The sequence below is a fragment of the Dasypus novemcinctus genome, chromosome 19 (assembly GCF_030445035.2).
Source record: "Dasypus novemcinctus isolate mDasNov1 chromosome 19, mDasNov1.1.hap2, whole genome shotgun sequence".
NCBI classification, from domain to species: domain Eukaryota; kingdom Metazoa; phylum Chordata; class Mammalia; order Cingulata; family Dasypodidae; genus Dasypus; species Dasypus novemcinctus.
In genome coordinates, this window is record NC_080691.1 from 83,543,381 (window position 1) to 83,563,120 (window position 19,740).

Below are 19,740 nucleotides of genomic sequence, written 5' to 3' on the forward strand. Positions count from 1 at the left end.
CCCGTCCCGCCCGCAGTCCCGGGGGCCCCGCTGTCGCCTCGCCCGCGCCCGTGTCCCCTTTCCCTACGCATGTGAATGGGCCCCGCCCCCACAGTTGCATCCACCTGAGGAACCCAAAGGACACTCATCAGTGTTTATTTAAAAATTAAAGACAAACAGCGGCCAGGGTCTCAAGTTTTCCCAAGCTTTATTTATTGCCAAAAGATGCGGCAGCCCTGCTGCTGAGCCCCAAAACCCTGGCCTCGAAGCTTCCCGCCCAGTCTGTGCACCATCCAGTGATGGGTTCTTGTGTTTGTTTTTTGGTTGGTTATAAATATTTACTGCCTACCCTTGTCTGCCTCCAGCTTTTCTCTGGGGACCCAGGAACACAGTGGTCTGGGGGTGGGGCAGGCGGGAGGGTCCAGGCACTTGCCATCAGCCTCCGCTGTCATGTGCAACAGCGGGAAGTGAGGTGTCCACTGGCCCCCAGGCCAGGGAGGTCCAAATAAGCAGGTGCCCAGGCGTGCGGCCGCTCCCTGCACCCACCACGACGGGCTGCTGGGGTTCCCGGCCCCAAGCCCTGGCTCTGCCTGTGTCCTTCCAGCCACCACTGCAAGACCCCGAGACCTCTGTGCTGAGGGCCAGCCCCTGCCAAAGCCAGGGCCAAGGGCAGGGGCCCCGCCACCAGAAAAGCCCGCCCCGCCACCCAGCACATCCCAAACACCCCTCACAGCCACAGCTCAAATCCACCTGTTTTATTTTTCATTTAAAAAAAAAAGGAAAAAAAGAAAAAAAGAAAAGGAACCAACCAAACAAAAAGGCAGCGCTCGGCTCCCTCGGCAGTTCAGCATGCATCGCGGGCTGAGATCTGTTTCTTCATACCGGCTTCGTCTGTGGCTGTGATTTGTTTAAACACATCACTAGGCGTGGGCGGCTCTAACGTATAGCAGAGTCAAAACAGAACACTAAGAGGGCGGGGCAGACACCAGTAGTCTAAACGTAAAGTGCATCGCAATGGCTTCGCACGGCCAGCACCGCCAGGGCCCGGGCGCAGGAGCAGTGCCCTCGGCCGCCCCCTGCGCCCTCACCGGGGGCTGGAGGCTCAGCACAGGATTGCAAGTCAACAAACGGGAAGTCGTGTCCATTGGCAAGAGGGGCTGCACGCACAGCCGGCAGAGGGCAGGGCAGGGCCCGCGTCCCTGCCGCCTCCTGCCCGGACCCTCCGGGAGGCCCTGACTTCCCACGGAGCGGTCAGCACGGAGGGTGTGGTGTCCATCCCCGGTGGGTGCTGGGCCAGCAGTGGGTGGGAAGACTGAGGCGGCCTCGGGGTGGCCCCACACGGGGCCCTGGAGACAGCCTGCAGAGGGGACCGCAGACGCGAGTCACTCCTGGGCTGGCAGCCCATGACGCCCACTGCCTCCTAAGGACAGGCCCGCTGCGGCCAGCCACCCAGGTCAGCCCGGGCCCCACGCAGCCGAGAGGCCCTGGTGACGCGGGGCTCAGACGGGACTCCAGCCAGGGAGCTTCCTGCCCGGCTCGAACGCCTCCAGTGCCCCCAGTGCTTGCGCACACGGCACGGGCACCAGTGCCCGCTCCCGGGAAACAAGGCGTCCAGCACTTGGGGGGAGGCTGCAAGGCACCTCTGCCCCAGCTAGGCCCCCGCAGACAGGCAGCCGGGACGGCTGGCCCCACCCTTCCCCACTGCCCACCCCTTGGCACCCCTGCAGAAGCCTTCGGAACCACATGGGCCTTCCTGGAAGAGCCTGGGCTGGGGGACAGGTATGCCTGTGCGGCTGGGGCCACTCACGGGGCAGGCGTGCGTGGGATATGCCCCCCGTCCACCTGGAGCTGCTACAAGGCTGGGGGAGACCAGGTGGGCTGGCGGGGCCAGGGGCCGCCAGGACGGCCAGAGTGGCCAGTGAGGTCCCGCAAAGAACAAGCCTCCTGCCCGGGGCCCTGCGGCGACACACAGCGGTTGGGGTGCCGGGTTTGTAGGGGGCCGGGCGACACGCGGCCGTGTGACCGACAGGCGCCCTGCAGCCGCCGTCCCACCTGCAGGAGGCGTCCTCACTGCTGCTTGCAGGCTGACAGCCGGCGGATCTTGCTGCCGGCGGAGCAGGCCTTGCGGGCGGGGTGGGCGGCGCTTGCGCGGCGCTCGGCCCTGGGTTTGGTGCTCAGCTGTGCCGACTCCGTGCCGTTCATGCACACGGCCTTGGGCAGCCCCCGGCTCTGTCCATTCTGACCAGCCTCGCCTTCCGGGACCTGTCCTGGGAGGGAGACAGCCGAAGGAGCTGAGCAGGTGGCCCAACCCGGGCCACGTCCTGGCCACGCCATGTCCCGGACACACCGCTGCACCGATGTGCTCCAGCCTCTGCGGGCGTAGACCACCTGCCCCTGCCTGAGCCCGGCTGTCCGGCCAGAGCTGCTGCAGCCCCCGTCTCGGGGCCCAGGGGCCCACTGGGGGATCCAAGTACCCTGACCACTGCACCCCTTGCCCCGGGCGGGCCACAGCCCCGAGCTTGCCTGCAGGAATCCAGATCCAGGCTGGGGCGCCGCAGGCCTGGGGCCGGGACCTGGCTGTCCCTGTGCTCTGTCATCCCCGCGTGGTGGGGCCACGGGGCTGGGAAGCCCACGGCCGGGGACGCCTGCCTGTGCTCAGCACGGGGCCCTCACGGGGCAGTGGCGAGCCGCTCCCAGCAGCCACGACCACAGCCGCGCCTCTGTGAGAAGCGCGCGGGCAAGCCGCTCAGTGCCTGGCGGCCGTGACCCTGAGTGGGCAGGACTCCGCCAGGGGGGTGGGGGAAGGAGGGGCTCCCCGAGCCTGCAGGGCCTGCGCCACCAGCCCTTGAATGCCCCTGGGCTGTGTGTGGGGACTGCACTCCACTGAGCGCGGGGCTGCTGCGCGCTGCCGCCACCTGCGTCCCCGCCCACCCGGCCTGCGCCCCCTGCTCCCAGGGCGCCAGAGCGCGGCCTGGACCTTGGAGTCGCCTGGCCCAGGCAGAGGCACCTGCCACACGTTTGGTGGACACCTAGCGGCTCGGGGAGCCGCGCTGTGGGGCCCGGGAGCACCACGCGGCCTCCTCCAGCCAAGTGTCCTGCCCAGGACCCGTGCTGGTAGGGATGGGAAGGGGGGACGCCTGGTGGCGCCAACTCGAGCCCTGCCCTGGCCAAAGGCAGGAAGCGCTTGGGGGTCCCTGGATTTCTGGGGCGTCCTTGGCTCCACGGGCACGGCAGCAGGGAGGGGCCCCGCAGGGCCCGGGTTGGGCTGCCGGCCTCGTCCCGCTGCCCGGGGAGCGCCAGGCCCCCTCCGCCGGCCGCGCCCGTCTGTGCCCCAGGGCGGCTGCTTCTCCAGACGCTGGGCCTGGGGACAGCCTGCACCGCGCGGGAGCCGGGGCTCCGAGACCCCGTTCCGCGCCACCCCGAGGCCTCCGCCACACTCCGTGCCAGGCCCGCTGCGCACGCTGTCCTCGGTCGCCACCTCTCGCCCCCGACGGCAGAACAAGGGACGGCACGTGCGCGGAGCTCCGCTCTGAGCCCTTCACCCGCCATGGCTGCGGCCTGCGGGCCCGAGCCTGGGCGGTGGGACAGCCTGGGGGGCCGCAAGCATCTGCCCAGACACACAGTGCAGCCAACCTTTTATGCCGCTACACGAGCGCACTGTCCCCGCCCCGCCCGGGGCGGCCCTGCTCTCCGGGCCCGTCGGCGTCCCCGCGGCCCGCTCGTCCTGCCTGGCCTGGCCGCGCCCTGGTCCGCTATGCCCCTGGTGGGCGCGGCCCTACGCTACGACCTCCAGCTCTGCGCCCCCAGCTGCCTCGGCGTCCTCTGCGCACGGGTCCGAGCACCCGCTCCTCTGGGCGCCGCGGTGCTCGCTAAGCCCTGCCTCAGACGCCTCCTCGTCACCTGGAAGAAGGGCGCGCATGTCAGGGCCGGGCCCACCCTCCTGCCGCAGCGGGCCCTGGCGGGCTCCAGGTGCCAGCGCCCCAGCCCCCGCCGCCCCGGGCTCTGCGCCAGCCCTGCGGCCGTGGACAGGGAGGCGGCGTGACCAGGCGGCAGGGCGCCGGGCAGAGCTGGGGATGCCGCGGCCCCACTCAGGGCCCGCCGAGCCGTCCGTGCCCGCGCGGAGAGGAGCTGGCCGGGACGCTGGGCGGCCAGTAGCCGCCGAGGCCCCCGCTCACCGGGCACGGTGAAGTCCTGAGTGTAGATGATGTCGTCCTCAATGTTGAAGAGGTCGTCGTCGTCGCCGTCGGCAGCGCGGCCGTGCAGGTCCTCCAGGTACGGCACCACCGTCATGCTGCGCCAGGCGTCCCGTGAGTCCGCACTCGGTGGGATGGGCACCGGGGTCCCGGCCGGCACGTGCTTCTTCCGGAACCAGCTGGAAGGGCGGCGCGCGAGGTGCCCATCAGGCGGTCGCCCTCAGCCAAGGCGTGGCCCCCGCGACCTCCCTGGCTCGGCGGGGTGCCCCCAGCCCCCGCTCTCCCGCCTGGCCCCTGCCCCTCAGGAGAGAAGCACCCCGGGGACGCGGGGGACGGGGCGGCGGGCAGGCAGCTCGAGGCGCAGGCCGCGGAGGACCTCTGCATCCCCGCCTCGGCCTCCAGCCCCGGGCCTCGGGGGCCGCAGGGAAGGTGCCCAGCTCTGCGCGCCGCACCCCCCCGCCGATACGCCCAGCGGCCAGAGGCGCAGATGCAGCTGAGGGCCTGGAGGACCCGGCCCACCCCCACCCCGCGCCCCGGGCTTCCGCGACGGCCGTGTCCCAGTGCCCCGGCCCCAGGCAGTGCTGGCTCCTCGAGGTCACGGCCCCCCACCCATGTCTCCCAGGGGGCGAGGGGCCGCGCAGTCATGTCGGGACCAGCCGCGTGGGTGGCCGGGCCGTGGCAGGTGCCGGGGGCAGGACACGCACCTGTGCTGGCGGATCTGCTGGATGGAGAGTCTCTTGGCGGGCTCGTACTCCAGCATCCCTGCAGGGAGCGCGGCAGGTCAGCGCCGAGCCCCACCCTGCCCCGGCAGCCGCCCCCGGCCCTCGCTCGCGGCCACAGCCCAGCACAGAACGTCATTCCAGACAAAAACGGGGGTTGTGGGCCCAGCAGGCCTCAGGTCAAAGGCGGTCAGGAGGACGGGCCGGTGGAAGGAGGGAGCCTCGTGGGACCAGCAGGCGAGGTGCCAGGGCGAGCTCGATGGACGCACTTGAAACGTGCCGCGCCCGACGCACAGCTGCAAACGGGAAGCAGGACCGGGCAAGGGCAGAGGAAGAGAAGGGCCTCCAGGCAGGCGGAGGCCCGCGCCCAAGTCCTAACTCACGGAGGCGCAGACGGTCTAAAGAGCAGGACGCACACTCGACCTAAGGAGCGGACCTGGGACGCAGCAGCGGACAAGGGAACCTCCCCTGGAGATACATGCAGCGTTTGTAACAGCTGATCAAGCTCTAGACCATAAAGCAAATCACCAAATCTCAGGACACTAACATCATTCAAACGGTGTAATCCAGTGAACTGACACTAAGTTTAAAAACCCCCCGAGGGGAGCGGATGTGCCTCAAGCAGTTGAGCGCCCGCCTCCCACAGAGGAGGTCCCAGTTTGGTTCCCACTGTCTCCTAAAAACCAAAAAAACAGCAAGCGAACGAGAAAACCAATTTGGGGAGCCGATGTGGCTCAGCGGTTGGGAGCCAGATTCCCACATACGAGGTCCTGGGTTCAGTTCCCAGCTCCTGTACCTCAAAAAACGAACGAACAAACAAAATCTGAATTTGAGTTTAAGTAAAGTTTTAACTAATTCATGGGTGTCAGAAAGTGAAAACAGGAAACAAACTAGCCTAAACTAAATCATAATGAAAAGATCTCCTATGCGTTAATGTTTGCAAAACAAAACTAAAGCAAGATTTAAAGGACAATTCATAGCTGTAAACACACCTGTTCAAAAAAGGTTGGAGATCAAGGAGTTTACCCAATTTACCACCTTGGAATGGGGACAGCTGTTGTGGACCAGGAGTCCGCACTCAGGAGCAACCGGTTCTTAAACCTGGCCCGTTCCTGGGCCCTGCCGCTAGGGTCTCTTCTAGGTGTCACTGGAGCCAAGGGGCGGCCCTGCTGGACCAGGTGGCTTCGACCCGGCCGCCCCGTGTCCTCCACAAGCAGAGCGAAAGCCAGATGGGGGGAGCCACAAAGGAACCCCAAGTCCGGGGAGGCCGCCATGCACCGGGGACAGCACCAGAGGCCAGCCCCGAGCCTCGCCCTCAGACGCCTGATTCTGGATTTTCTCTTCGCCTTAAAACCAGGAGCCAGTACATCCCCGTGGTCGAGGCCGACCTGTTGCAGAGTGTGGCTTTGGCAGCCAGGAAACTACAACAGCCACAGAGACCAGAAGGAGGCAAAGGAAAGAAAACAGAAGCAAAACCGATGAAAGAGGAAGCCGACCCGGAGCCCCGAGCCAAGGGCGTGTTCTCTGAAGCAGCAGAGTCCCGCACACGGGCGACGGGACCCAGGCCGGGAGGAAGAGGCCCCCCGGCCCCGCTCCACAGCCTTCTAAGAAGACAAGGGCTTCACGAGCAGCTTGACGCCGAGCTCTCCGGAAACAGACACTGTAGACAAATTCCTAGAAGGACACTTCTCGCCAAATGGACGGGGGAAGAGAAATAAACAACCTGTACGATACAAAATAAACAGGCCAGAACCCAGCTGCGGAAACGCCTGGAGCTGGCTGTGCCAGCGTGCTCACTGGGGACGCCCGCGGGGCACCTCCAGCCCGATGCCAGCCTCGCAGCCAACAGCAGGGCGCGCTCCCCGTCGTTTGCTAAGCCCTGCGCAGGGGCTGGGGCTCAAGCCCCAGGGGGCCGGGAACACTGGCAGACAAAACCAGTGACATGAACAAAGTGCCCCGAAACAAAGTTGGCGTTTATTCCAGAACACGAAGTCGGCGTGATGTAAGGAAGCCGGCGCCGTCTGCCATGGTAGCGAGTTGCGAGAGAAGAGAAGCGTGACCGCCTCGGGCAGCGAGCGGCGCGTGACGGGGTTCTAGAAGCCCCCAGACCACAAGCTCTTGGCAGGTGGGAGCAGCACGCACCTGAGCCAGCCCAGCAGCGGCATCTCCTCTGAACACCCCTGAAAGCAGAGCTCACGCCTGGCTGCGGCCCCTAGCCTACAAGGCCCACCGAGGAGAAGGAGGGCGCTGCTGGCCTCCTCTGCGCCGCGGACCCTCTGCCAGTCAGCGACAACCACGGGCCCTCTTGGGACATCGCGGCAGAGTCCACGCCAGTGTTGAGCCTAGCAGCTACCGGACTCCAGAGAACGGACGAGCTTACGTGGTTTTTCAGATATGCAACTGTTACGTGATACAACACAAACTCTACGGTAACTTAGCTCCTATGTCCAAGGAAATGCCAAGTTTCCAAGAGAGACCAGGGAAAATAAAGAAAAGTCCGTTTTTTGCAGCTCGAGGCCGCACAGCTCCTGAAATCTTTGCAGACTCCTCGGGTTGGTGGGCCCCCGGGGAAGAACCCTTGCTCCAAACCATCACCAAGAAACAGCTAAGGCAAAGATACCCCATCCCTGTTCCCCGGAGAGTCGAAACGAGCTGAAGCCCATGCAGGAGCGAGCGGCCGAGGCGTCCCTGGGAGCTGCCGGGTCACCTCCCGTCCAACGCCGCGCGGCCGGCACATGCCAGCCGCCACAGGGGCCACACGGGGATACCCACGTGCCAGCGCGCTGCCGGGCAGGCCGCCCCGGTCTCCCACACCCCTGTGGGCGCGGGTCCTTCCGCCAGCGCCGCCCACCTCTGCGCAGGGCGGGTCCTGGCGGCTGGTGACTCCCTTCTGGTCTCACTTCCTGGCGACGCCGACCCGCCTGAGCCTCCCGTGCCCGTCGGGCACCTCTGCCCACATGAGCAGCATGTGGGGCGCCGGCCCGCCAGCTCCCAGCGCTCGGCTGCGTCCCTCCCCCGTGCAGCTGCCCACCACGGCGTCGCTGTGCTACGAGTCGGCCTAAGAAATGAGCAGGAGTTTTGGGAGCACCTGGGGGAAGCCACCAGCAACCATGGAGCCAGCACACGCAGCTGGGAGGACACGGGGCCCCAAGGCCGGCAGGCGGCTTCCCTCGGTGGGGAAGGGCCCCCAAGACCCCTGCAAGACGCCCTGCAGAAAGCCCGGAGGGCCCCCGGCCGCAGCGCGAGGTGGCCGGTGCAGAGCGCAGAGCCCAGCAGGGCAGGGCCTCAGGGTGCAAGCAGCCAGGAGCACGCACTGGGCCTCGTGGCGGGTGCGGGGATGGGCCATGCGGCAGGGCGCGGCGGGGGAGGGCTTTTGGCAAGACCAGGGGCAGGAGCAGCAGTGGGGAGAGGTCAGCATGCCCTGGGCAGGGCTCCAGAGCGCAGCCCGAGCAACGCTGCGCGAGCCCCCGGCGCCACGCCCGCCCCTGCACACCGGAGCAGAACAGGGGTCTCGGGGCCGCACAGGGACTCGCGGCACGCACGTCCGGTGCCTGCCTGGAGGAAGCGTCCAGTGGCACCACGGGGCTTTCCGCTCCGACTGTGCCCCCAAACAGACCAACGTGGCCGCAGAAACTTCTGGGCTCAGGACGGGGAGCAGACGCGATGCGCGGACCTGCCCGGGGGGCCGAGCAGCCGCCCTGGGGTCCGCTGGGCTGGGGCCCCAGCGCGGGCAAAGCGCAGGAGCGGGGCGGGCAGGGGGCGGCGTCCAGGCCCGAGGGCCGCTGCTCAGGCCCAGCGCGGGCGGGCCCCTCCACAACGGGGAAGGCACGCTGCCACGCTAGAGACCGCGGCGGCTGCCGGCCCCGAGCAGCGGATGGCGCAGAGAGCAGGGAGCGGAGGGGCTGCGGGAGGGTCAGCCCCGGCAGAGTGTCCCGGGCGGAAGGCACTGGCAGTGGAGGCCAGGCCCCCGCATCAGGCCGGCAAGCGCGGTCACACCCGCCTCACTTCAGCTGACCGAGAGCCGCACTTGGGGCCCGGTTCGGTTCTGGGAACTTCTCGGGGTGTCTGCCCGACGGGGCTCCCACGGCCGGGGACGCAGACCTGGCGCCTGGACCGACGAGGGGAGCCGCGGGCGCCGGGGCGCGCCCCTGGGCTCCGGGGCTGCACGGGCGATTACTGGGCGCCTGTTACGGCGCCGCGGCCTTTCCCACGTCCACAGGCCTGGGCCCCGGACCCGCGACGGGCGCCCCGCTGTGCTGCTCGGAGGCGCTGCCTCATGGCCAGACTCAAGACCCCAGAGGCAGGGACCGCGCTCAGCACCCTCTGGCCGCGCCCTCCCCACGGGGCTGCGGCCCGCGGCACCCAGAGTTGCAGGGCTGGGGCGAGGAGGGCGCTTCGGGAGCCTGGGGCAGTCCAGCGAGGGGGCTGGAGGCCAGTGGGGGAGCCGAGGACCCGTCAGCTCCCAGAAGGCCCGGCAGGCGCTGGAGGGCGGCCGCCTCTGCGCGGCCTGGCCCAGACGCCAGCACCCCGAGATGGGCCGAGGCGCCTGGCGACGGGGGCTGGGGGGCTGGGCCTGGGCCTCCAACCAGGGCCACGCCATGCGGCGGCCAGGGGCGGGAGGGACACAGCCCACCGGCGCAGCTTCCGGAAGCCTCTGGCCACGAGGCCGTCGGGACGGCACCCCGCGCCCGCCCGCGCCTGCCCGCGCCCTACCTCTGAGCAGGTCGGACAGCGGCGGGCCGCACTCGCCGGGGATGGCGTAGTCCCCCTTGCCGATGTTCTCAAACAGCTTGTAGATGTTGTCCCCCTCGAAGGGGTACAGGCCCGTCGTGATGTTGTAGCTGCGGCGAGGCAGGCGCTCAGGCCGGGCAGTGCCGCCAGGTGCGCCTGCGAGTGGCACAGCGCCCGCCGGGCCCCTCAAGGAGGCGGGGCCGCCCGCTGCAAGCCGTCAGGGCTGCGTCCCCCCGGGGGACCTAGGAGAGTGCCCGGGGGCTGGGGGCACGGCCGTCCACCTCGCCGCGTGTCACAGACGCTCGCGGTAAGAGGCCAGTCGGAGCCTTGCCCACCCCACCAAAGGCTGCCGCGTGTGCGTCGGGCAAGGCGGACCCCAGGCCCGAAGGCGCCCGCCCCCACCGGCCCTGGGACTCTCAGCCGCCCGCCGCCGTGCCCGCGTCACTGCTGGCCCAGCAGGGCCCACGCAGACCCAGCTGCCCCAGAAACCCCGGGCCCCAGCCGCCCGCGACACGGGTGCCGAGCAGCAGGGCGGGGCGCGCCCGCAGGTCGCGGCACTTACAGCGTGACCCCTGCCGACCAGATGTCCACCTTGAAGCCCGAGAAGGTGTCCAGGCCGTTGGCGATCTCGGGTGGCTGGAAGGCGGGCGAGCCCTGGCTCGTGCGGCACGTGTCGTCCGCGGCAAAGGGCGGCAGGGCCTGCGGGGGGCGGCGGCGGGGGGTCGGCCGGGGCAGGGCTGCCCCCGGGCCCCCCCGCCCGCGGGCCGGCGCGCACCTCGGCCACGCCCAGGTCCGAGATCTTGAGGGTGCCGGAGGTGGTGAGCAGCAGGTTGCCGGGCTTGATGTCCTTGTGCACGATGCCCTGGCCGTGCAGGTACTCGAGCCCGTCGATGAGCTGGCAGAAGTACCTGCGGGCGAGGCTGGCGAGCGCACGCCGGGGCCCGCCCGCCCGCCCGGCGCCGCCCTCGCCTCTCGCAGCGCCCACGGGTCCCGGGAGCGTCACCCAGGGGGGCGGCGGGACGAGACCCCCAGGGCCGGCGACTCACCCGTGGGCCTGGCACACGGGGAACCTCTTCTCAGGCACGCTGTCCAGCATCTCCTGCATGCCGCAGACGCAGTACTCCATCACCATATACGTGCGGCCGTCAAGGAGGCCAGCGGGCGGCGCAGGGCACGGGCCGGGGGAGGGGGCGAGGAGGGGGTGGCGCAGGCCGAGGGGGAGGGGGCCGGCCCTGGCAAAGAGTCCGCATGTGTAAATGAGTCCCGCAGTGAGAGGAGCGGGCGATGGAGCTCCCGGGGGCGTCGGGCGGCCCCACCCCGCGCCTACGTCTGGACACCTGGAGGCAGGAGGGGGCCCGCCTCAGGCTCCACGCACTGCAGCTGTGAGCCGAGCCCGGGTGTGGAAGGGGCGTGGGCTCGGGGGGCACCGGGGCTGAGGGGTGGCCAGGTCGCCTTGGCCTCAGGGCTGGGCACCCCGACCAGGCCCTCCCCCGCGAGGCAGCGCTGAGCGCCGCGGCCAGCGAAAGGATATATCTTCTGCTTCTCCTCGTTGTACAGCACATCCACCAGCTGGATCACGTTTTTGTGCCGCAACCTCCTGAGGAGCTGGATTTCCCTGAAACGGAGGAGAGGGTCAGCGAGATGCGGGGGACAGCACCCACCGCCACCTGGCAGCCGCCGTGCCTGCACTGCACCAGCCAGGCCCCGAGGCGCACCCCACCCAGACCCGGGCCCCGGGGACGCCACGGGGACGCCATGTGCGCTGTTGGGCCCCTGGGGACGCCACGGGGACGCCACATGTGCGGCCAAGCCCTTGATCACCCTGTGCATGGCAGCCCCGCGGCGCCTGCACCCGCAGCAGGTGGGGCCAGGGCTGAGGGGTCGGCTGGCAAAGGCAGCAGGTGCTGGGGGCAGAGGCGGGAGGGCGCGTGGCTTCTCTGGGCACAGCTGTAGGGCTGCCCACCGCGCCTCAAGCAGGTAAGTCATCCAGAAGTTGCACAGGCCGCGGGTCCCGCGCAGGCACGTGCAGGAGCCGGGCAGGCCGAGGGAGGGGCGAGGGCCCGGTGGTTCCTCGAAGTCCTGGCCTGCTCCCCCTGGGAGGCGTGACTGGATGAGGGGCCGTGGGCATAGCTGGCGGGAGATGGAGAGGGCGCCCGCGTCCGCCATGAGAGCCCGCTGCGGAAACCGGTGCTGCCTGGCGCCACTCCACCGCCCTGGGCCAGGGGGCCCCGTCCCGGGAGGCCCAGGGAAAGTGCTGTGTCTCCACCAGCCCTGGGACCCCTTCCCCGCCTCCCGCCTCGGGCAGCCTCATCCTCCCCACGGCAGTGCCGCAAGTCCCGGCCAGAGCAGGCGGCGGCCATTCCCTGCAGCAGGAAGCTCGCGCTCCGACGCCGGCCCCCGCAGAGGTTTCCTTTAAGAGGTGCTTGCCGCAGAGCCAGGCAGACGCGCTCCGGGGACCAGAGGCTCTGCAGATGCGCCGTGTGGCCACCGAGGATGGCCAGCACCCACGCACCCAGGGGCAGGGCGGAGCGCAGGGCACGGGTCACGCGTCACGCTCCAAGGGCCGGAGCACGTGTCACGCAGGGCCGGCCCGCGCCCCGCTCCCACGCTCCCCCAGCTCTGTTGCAAGCACGACGCCCCTGGCCAGAAAAAAGGAAGGAACAGAGGTCTCTCCCGGAGAACGGGGAGATGAACCAGCAGTGCAGGAAGCACCTCTGCGGCGAGAGGAAGTGGCAGTTTCCGGTCCGCCCAGAACCTTCCGGCATCCGTGCACGCTGCCCAGAACCAAGTGGATGCTCGACACGCCGAGGGACGAGGAGCCACAGAAGCAGGTCACGGGAGCCGCCCCATCACCGGGGGGCACAACCTCAGTCGTCAGCTGGCCAGTGGGGACGGGCCAGCGGGGACGGGAGAGCCGGGACAGGAGAGCGGGGACAGTAGGCGGAGCGGGGACAGTAGGCGGGGCGGGGACGCGGGACTGACCCGGCTGCGGCCCACCAGCCCTGGGAGCACGAGCATAGGTAGTCCTGCATCTGACCACCTCCCACTGCAACATCCGGGCACGGGGGGGGGGGGCAGGGGAAGGCTGCTGAGAACCTCTCGGCACACGCGTGTGCACACAGGCCCCCGGCAGCAGGGCCCACGGTCAAGCAGTGGCCTGCCACGTGACAGCAGCCACAGGGCGCGGGTCAGAGGCTGCCCGCCAATGGGGCTTTGTTTCGGGGTGATGGCGAGGCGCTGGCAAAGGGGCGCAGCTCTGCAGGGGCACCACCATAAGCTGCTCAGCGGCCCGGCAAGCACCCGGCGAGTGCCAGGAGGACCAGGGCCCTGGCCGGCCTACGGCCTCGAGCCGACGCCCACGACACACCAAGGCCCGGCCTGGCATCCCAGAACCGACGCTTTCCCTCCGTGCCTGACCGTCGCCTGCCGCCTGACGACAGCCCCAAGCTGGATGGCCACAGCGCCTGGCCCTCAGGCGAACGGGGGCCCACGGGCTCACCACGACCTCGGGGTCACCTCTCCCTCTGCCAAGGCAGGGGACGGCAGGGCAGTGGCCAGGCCACTCCGGAGCCGAGGACCTGGCCACACACCTGGGCCTCACGGCAAGTCCTTCTGATAACGACCCACAGGGAGAGGACGTGCCTCAGAAGACGCCGGAAGCTCCTCGCAGCCCCTGGTGACGCTGCTGCGGAGGGAACGAAGGCGACGAGGCCCAGGATTCGGTCCTGACCTCACCGAGGTCCTCATGCTTACCGCCGCGACCACCTGCCCGTCACCGCGAGGGCAGCGCCGGCTCGCCAGGCCGCCCGGCTTGTGGACGCTTGCCCGCTGGACGCCATGGTGCTGGCCGAGCTGCCGCGACCCGCCTGCTGCCTCCCAAGCACAGAGGCAGCGGTGCCGGGTGGCTCTGCCCACGTACAGGGGACGGGCACCGTCCTGAGCGAGTGGGAGGCCAGCACACAGCGTCCAGCCAAGGCGGGCACGACGCGCCCACTCGGGCGGGACGGAGGCACCTGCAGGAACACGGGCATTCCCGAGGTCACAAAGAGCACATGCAAGACCAAACGCAGGCTCCAGAGAGACGCGGAGGGCACCTCGCATTCGCCTCAGGCTGCTGCACTCCACGGAGAGCACCAGTCCAGGCAGAGCTGCTGCGGAGACTGGGAGAGGGGCTCTGCGGTGGGTCTTGTCTGTTACCTCCCGGCACACGAGGAAATCTCGTCGTGTCGCTAGTGGGATTCAAAGTCAAGGGACTAAACCCCAGAGTTAACACTTTAGAATGTTAAAATGCACAGCATGCAGCAGAAGATTACAAGACGCAGGAACAGGAAACAGCCCGTCCAAGGAACAAGGTAAAAGTCCAGAAGTTCTAAACGATGTTCAATATTCTCAAGAAGAAAAAAGGGAACAGAAAAGAACTAAACGACGTAAGAAAAACTATAAAGGAATACAGGATCTTGATAAATAGAAGTTTCAGAAAAGAACTAAATGCTGGAGTTGAAAAACACATTAACTAAAATGAAAAATGCCCTGCAGGGTTCAACAGCAGACCAACGCCAGCAGAAAAAAGAACCAGTGAACTCGAAGATTAGTCAATTGAAACCGGGGAACAGAAGGAAAAAAAGAATTTTAGAAAGCGGACAGGACCTGAGAGGCATGTGCGACACCATCTAGAAACCAACACGCACTGAGTCCCGGCAGGAGAGGGGAGGCGGAAGGAGCCAGAAGGGACGCCCAAAGAAACGAGGGCAGAAACTGCCCAGTCTAACCGAGGACGTCGGCGCACACGCCCGAGAGCCCCGAGGAGCCCCCGGTGTGACGGGGACACGGCCCCCCGCAGGCGCGGTGCTCAGACTGCCCAACGCCGAGGGCACGAAGCGCTCTGAAGCCGCAAGAGGAAAGCTCCACGGCACGTGCAGGGCACCCGGTGACCACACGCCGCGCGCATCTGGACCGTGGCAGCAGGAAGTGGGTGGGGAGAAGCGTTTGAGGTACGGAGAGGAAATAAATGTCAACCAGAAAACTTACAGCCTGTGAGTCTTTCTTCCAAAAACGAGGGAGAAGGACATTCCCAGAAAAGCAGCCGAGGGGGCTGGTGCCACCAGACGTGCCGACAAGCGGTGTGCACGGGAGGGCTTCGGCCGCAGGGGAGGGGCGCCGGGCGGTTCCCAGCGGCACAGGAAGCCGAGACCCCCGGCAGCGGCAGTTACCAATGTCAGGAGCTGCCCAGCGCGGGGCTCTGTCCGGGCCAACGGAAAAGCTCTGGCAGTGGGTGGCAACAGCAGCAAAGCAGCCTGTGGTCAACGCCACTGATAAGTGGTAAACGGCAAGCCTGGACATGGATGTGTTTCCACAGTGGAAGTTCAAATCAAAACCAAAAACCGGTGCTCGGGGACAGAGGGCGCAGCCCGCACCCTCGTGGAGGAAGCCGCTGGAGCCACGCGGACCCTGCCATGGCCCCCTCCAACTGTGTCGGCGTGGACCAAGCTCTCCGAGCGCCCTGGCTTGTGGACGCGCGACGCTGCCCGCCTGCAGCGTGTCCTCAGACGCCCTTGCCCACCGGCGCAGGGCACAGCACTGCGGCTCTGTGAGGCAGTGGACGTCCGCGAGGGTGCTGGCTCCTGCCGAGATGGGGTCAGCAGCCGGACGCCGCGGCCCAGCCCAACAGCTGCTTATCGTCGCCATGAGCTGAGCAGGACCTCGACCCTTCTAAACGTCCGGGCAGGAAAGTACTTTTATAACACGTGACAATCCCACGAAGTCGAATCTCAGCGTCCACGGACCGAGCTTTCCGGGCCTCGGCCAGGCCACCTGCTTCCGTGGCCCGCAGCTGCTCCCGCAACAGCAGCAGAGCTGAGCCGTGGCACACAGCCTGCCACGCGGACGTAGCCGCTCTCCGCGCCAACCCCGGCGTATGGTGTGCTTGTTTATATGAGAGCGGGGAGCACGTGCTATCCACTACACCTGCCCAAAACCCCAGCGGCCGGCTGTGCTTGCGGCACACGAGCCCCGCTCCTGCCTCGGCAGAGGAGACTTTCCACCCGATGCCCCTTCCCAGCTTCCCAATCAATGTTCGCGCCCTGTAACCCTACCAGCTACTGAAAAAAATAAGTACAGTTCTTTCCTTCACAAAGCCAAGGAGAGAGTGGTGTTTCATTAAAAAGTGCTTGATGCATTAAAAACAAAGAACAGAAAGGAAATACCCGGAGTTGCTACAGCCTTAATAATAACAGTAACTTTTCCTACTTCCTAACTTCTGCAGCTTCGACGCAGAGAACACAGCATAGCTCGGCTGTCAGTACTTCCCTGTACGTCTACAGTTCCGCCAACAAAAAAAAGCTAAAACGAAAACCATGGCTTTCTACGAGCAAGGGTGAACCAGGGAGGCTCAGGCGGAACCCAGGTCCCTGCGACAAACGGGAGTGACGGATGCAGGGGAAGGAACGCGCTTGACTGGGGTGCCCGCAGGAGAGCGGCACTGAGCCGCGTCTGTCGTCTGTAGCACAGGCGCCATCTTCTCCGCACCCCAGGGCGCTCCACACACGAGGCCCCAGCAGCCCCCGCGGCCGCCACGAGCCACTTCCTCCAGCTGAGCACGTGGGCGCCACCACAGGCGCCAGGTCACGGGAGGCCGGCGCCCATGGCGTGGTCTGCGCCTCAGTTTCCCCTCTGTGGACAGGCTGGAAACCGGGGCTTACAGCCCGACACCCCCTGGGAGCACCCCCTATGGTCTCTGAGGACGCCACATGCCGCCTGGGACACACGCCACAAAGGCGCTCGTCGCCTCTGATCGCGTGGGGTCTGCTTGCCCATGCCTCCTGTGGGGCTCCAGGGAACTTCGGGGGCCACGGAGGCAGGCTCTGCCGTGACCTTGGGGGCAGGACCGTGGTGACACCCACGTCACGTGCTTTAAAGGGGTGTCCGAGTGGTGGGTGAGTTGCGCCCCAGCCAAGAGAAAAGGAAAGCCTCAGCCCCCCTCAGGGTCCGGGCAGCCTGCACCCCGACCGTGCCCGAGGACCCCATCCTGCCACGAGCCGGCTCTGACCCGTGACCTGCACCCACCCGACCCGGCATGTGTGAGCCCTGCCGTCGCGGCTGCACAGCCTGCGCAGGGCAGGCCCGGGGAGGGCACGGGGCCCCGGGCACGCAGCAGGCCCGGCCCCAGTCTCCCGGGCGGGCAGCGGCACTCCCAGGCAGCAGGCGCTGGACCCCAGCTCTGTGCTCAGCCTTGAGGTCGGGGTCCCTGGCCTCTCGGACGTGAGTCCCCTTGGGGCTGCTCCGAGGGGTACCCCACGCTCCCAACTGCCTCCCTGAGTCACCCAGGAGCTGGCGACGAGCACACGCCCCCCCACGATCAGCAGGCAAGGCCTGGGGGGGGGTGGGAGTGGCCAGCAGGGGCTCTCGGGGCAGGAGGCACCCCGGGGGCCGAGGGCGTGCCCCCCGGAGTGGCGTCCAGGGGCTGGTTTGGGGGCGGCCGCCTTTAACGGGCGTGGCAGACACGCGGGCTGCACGGCTACGCCCCCACAGGCGTCCCCAGCCGGCGGGAGCCGCCCGGAGGCCTGTGCCCGCTGAGGCCGCCGGCCGCGGGGAGGGCTGAAAGCCGACACCGGCTCTGAAGGGCGCCGGGCAGGGCCGGGCGAGGTCACCAGTCCTGCCAAGGTCAGGCGGCCCGTCCCCGCCCGCGGGGCCGCTCAGGAGGCGCCTTTCCGGGAAGCGGCGGTTCCAGGAGGGCAGGCGAGGCCCAGGCAGCACGGGCAGGGCTGCGGGCAGCGATAAGGGGCGGCCCTGCCCAGGCACGGGGCGGGTCACGGGGGGAACCTCCCAGCCCGCGGGTGCCACCGCCCCCCCGCGGAGCTGCCCCTTGTGCCGCACCCGGCAGGGCGCCTCTCCCTACAGGCGATAACGTGGTGCAAACGGGCCGCTTGGCAGCGCGGAGTCCCGCGACCAGGACCAGCACCCCGCAACGCCAGCCCGTCACGCAGGAGACCAGCTGGCGGCCGGGCCAGTGCCCCGGGCTCGCTGGGAGGACCCAAGCGTGAACGGCAGAGGGGCTCGCGGGGCAAGGGAGTTGGGAGGGCAGGGGGTGCACCCCTCCCCGGCAGTTTCCATCGGGGTCCGGGGTCCCAGAGGGCAGACGGAACCCCCTGCAGCCACCGACCCTGCCTCAAGTGGAAGCGCTTCTGCGGCCTGCCCAAGATACTTCCTCCACAGGGAGACACAGATCCACGTCCCTCAGCCCAGAGTTCAAGGGGAGGGAGGAAGGGAAGGAAGGAGGAAAAACAGAGGGAAAAGGAAAGCTGGGAAGGAAAGAGAGGAGAGAGGAAGGACAAAAAGGAGAGACGGAAGGAAAAAAAAGAAACGAGAGAAAGTGAAAAAAGTGAGCGAGAATGAGAAAAGACTAAAAGGAAGAAAAAAGGGAAAGAGTGGAAAGGAAAAAAAAAGAGGAAGAGGACAAGGAAAAGGAAAGGAAGAAAATAAAAAAAAACAAAAAGAGAAAAGCAGGAGAAAAAAAGAAACAGAAAGAGAAAAGGAAACAGGAAGAGGTGAAATGGAGGGAAAAGGTAAGAAAAGTAGAAGAAAAAAAGAAGGCAAGAAGAGAGAGAACTAAGAAAAAGAAGACAGGAAAAGATGGGAGGAGCAAAGGATATAAATAAAGGAGAGGAGAAAAGTGGAAGAAGAAAGTAAAGAGAAAGAAATAGAAAAAAGAGAAAAAAGAAAAAGGAAACAAAGGAAGAAAAAAGGAGAAAAAGAAAAAAGGAAAGAAAGGAAACAAGGAGAGTGGAAGGGAAAAGAGGGCAAGAAGAAAAACAGAAAAAAGAAAAAAATGAAAGAGACAGGGAGAAGGGAAGAAAAAAGGAGAAAAAAAGGAGAGGAGGAGCGTGGGAAAAGGAAAAGGGAAGGAAGAGAAAGGAAGAAAGAGAAGTGTAGAAGGAGAGGAAAAGGGAAAGAGGAAAGGAGAAAAAGAAAGGGAAGGAGAGGAGGAGTGTGGAAGGAGGAGAGGAAAAGGGAAGGAGAGGAAGAGAGTGGGAAAAGAGGGAAAGGAAAGGAGGAGAGAGAGAAGAAGAGGAAAAGGGAAGGAGAGAGGAAAAAGAGGAGTGTGGAAGGAGGAGAGGAAAAGGGAAGGAGAGTGGAAGAGAGAGGGAAGGAGAGAAGTGTGGAAGGAGAGGAAAAGGGAAGGAGGAGAGGAGGAGAGAGAGGGAAGGAGGAAGGGAAGGAGGCCGCGGAGGGGCGAGCGCCGCGCACTCACTTGCGCACGTTGGCCTCGCCGTTGGGGATCCTGCGCAGCTTCTTCTTCTTGAGGATCTTGACGGCGCGCCGGCACAGCGTCTCCGAGTCCAGCACCTCCTTCACCTTGCCGTACGAGCCCTCGCCCAGCAGGTCCCCCATCAGGTACTTGCCGATGAGCTTGGCGCGCTGGCGGCGCGGCTGGTAGATGACCTCGGCCGAGTCGATGCGGTGGATGAAGGTGTCCATGGCCACGGACACCAGCTCGCCCTCGGCGAACACGCCCAGGCGCGGCGCGCCCCCCACGTCCATGCTGGAGGGGACGCCCGGCGACCCCCCGTCCGCGCGTCCGCAGGCCGGGCGCAGAGCCGCGCCGAGGGCCCCTGGCGGCGCCGAGGCGCCTGTCCTGAGGGCGAGCGCCGCGGCGCCCGCGGGAGCGCACGTCCGCCGCCGCCGGGCCCCGCCGTCCGGGCCGCCACGTCCGCGTCCGGGGCCGCTGGGGGGGCCGCGCCGGCTCGGCCTCCAGGGCGTTAGCGCCTCGGCCCCGCGCGCCCGCCGCCGCCCCGGGCCCCGGCCCGCCCCGCGCCCCTAGCGCGGCCCCCGCGCGCGCGCCCCCCGGCCCGGGCCCCCGGGGCCCACGCGCGCCGCGCCGGCCGCCCCTCGCCCCGAACGGCGCCCCGGGCTGCCCGGCGGCGGGGCGCGGGGGGCGGCGCAGGCCCCGGCCGGGGCGCCCCCGAGGCCGCCGGCGCCCGGGCGGCGCGTCCCCCCGCCGCGCGCGAGCAGGAGGCGCCGCGGCGCGGGGCCCAGCCCATGCACGGCCCGCGGGGGCCGCCGCGGCCGCCGCCCCGCGCCTCACTCGCGGGCGCCCCGGGCCGCCTCCCCCTTCCGCGCCC

General features: G+C 67.4%; 1 protein-coding gene across 2 annotated transcripts; it reads right to left on the bottom strand.

Annotated features, from left to right (window-relative positions):
- Window positions 1–719: 719 nt before the first annotated feature.
- On the bottom strand, window positions 720–19,351 carry STK11 (serine/threonine kinase 11). 2 transcript variants are annotated; one of them, XM_058282209.2, is made up of 10 exons: window positions 18,870–19,338; window positions 11,154–11,237; window positions 10,669–10,758; window positions 10,398–10,530; window positions 10,185–10,321; window positions 9,605–9,732; window positions 4,877–4,934; window positions 4,155–4,351; window positions 2,032–2,246; window positions 720–1,336 (listed from the first exon to the last, which is right to left on the bottom strand). In XM_058282209.2, the coding sequence occupies exons 1-9, from the start codon at window positions 19,157–19,159 to the stop codon at window positions 2,047–2,049; spliced, it is 1,317 nt and encodes a 438-aa protein (XP_058138192.1). In that variant the 5' UTR covers window positions 19,160–19,338; the 3' UTR covers window positions 720–1,336; window positions 2,032–2,046. The 2 variants fall into 2 exon arrangements, with proteins under 2 accessions (XP_058138192.1, XP_058138193.1); XM_058282210.2 differs by lacking the exons at window positions 720–1,336; window positions 2,032–2,246 and adding an exon at window positions 2,253–3,879 and having other exon boundaries at window positions 18,870–19,351.
- Window positions 19,352–19,740: the final 389 nt, after the last annotated feature.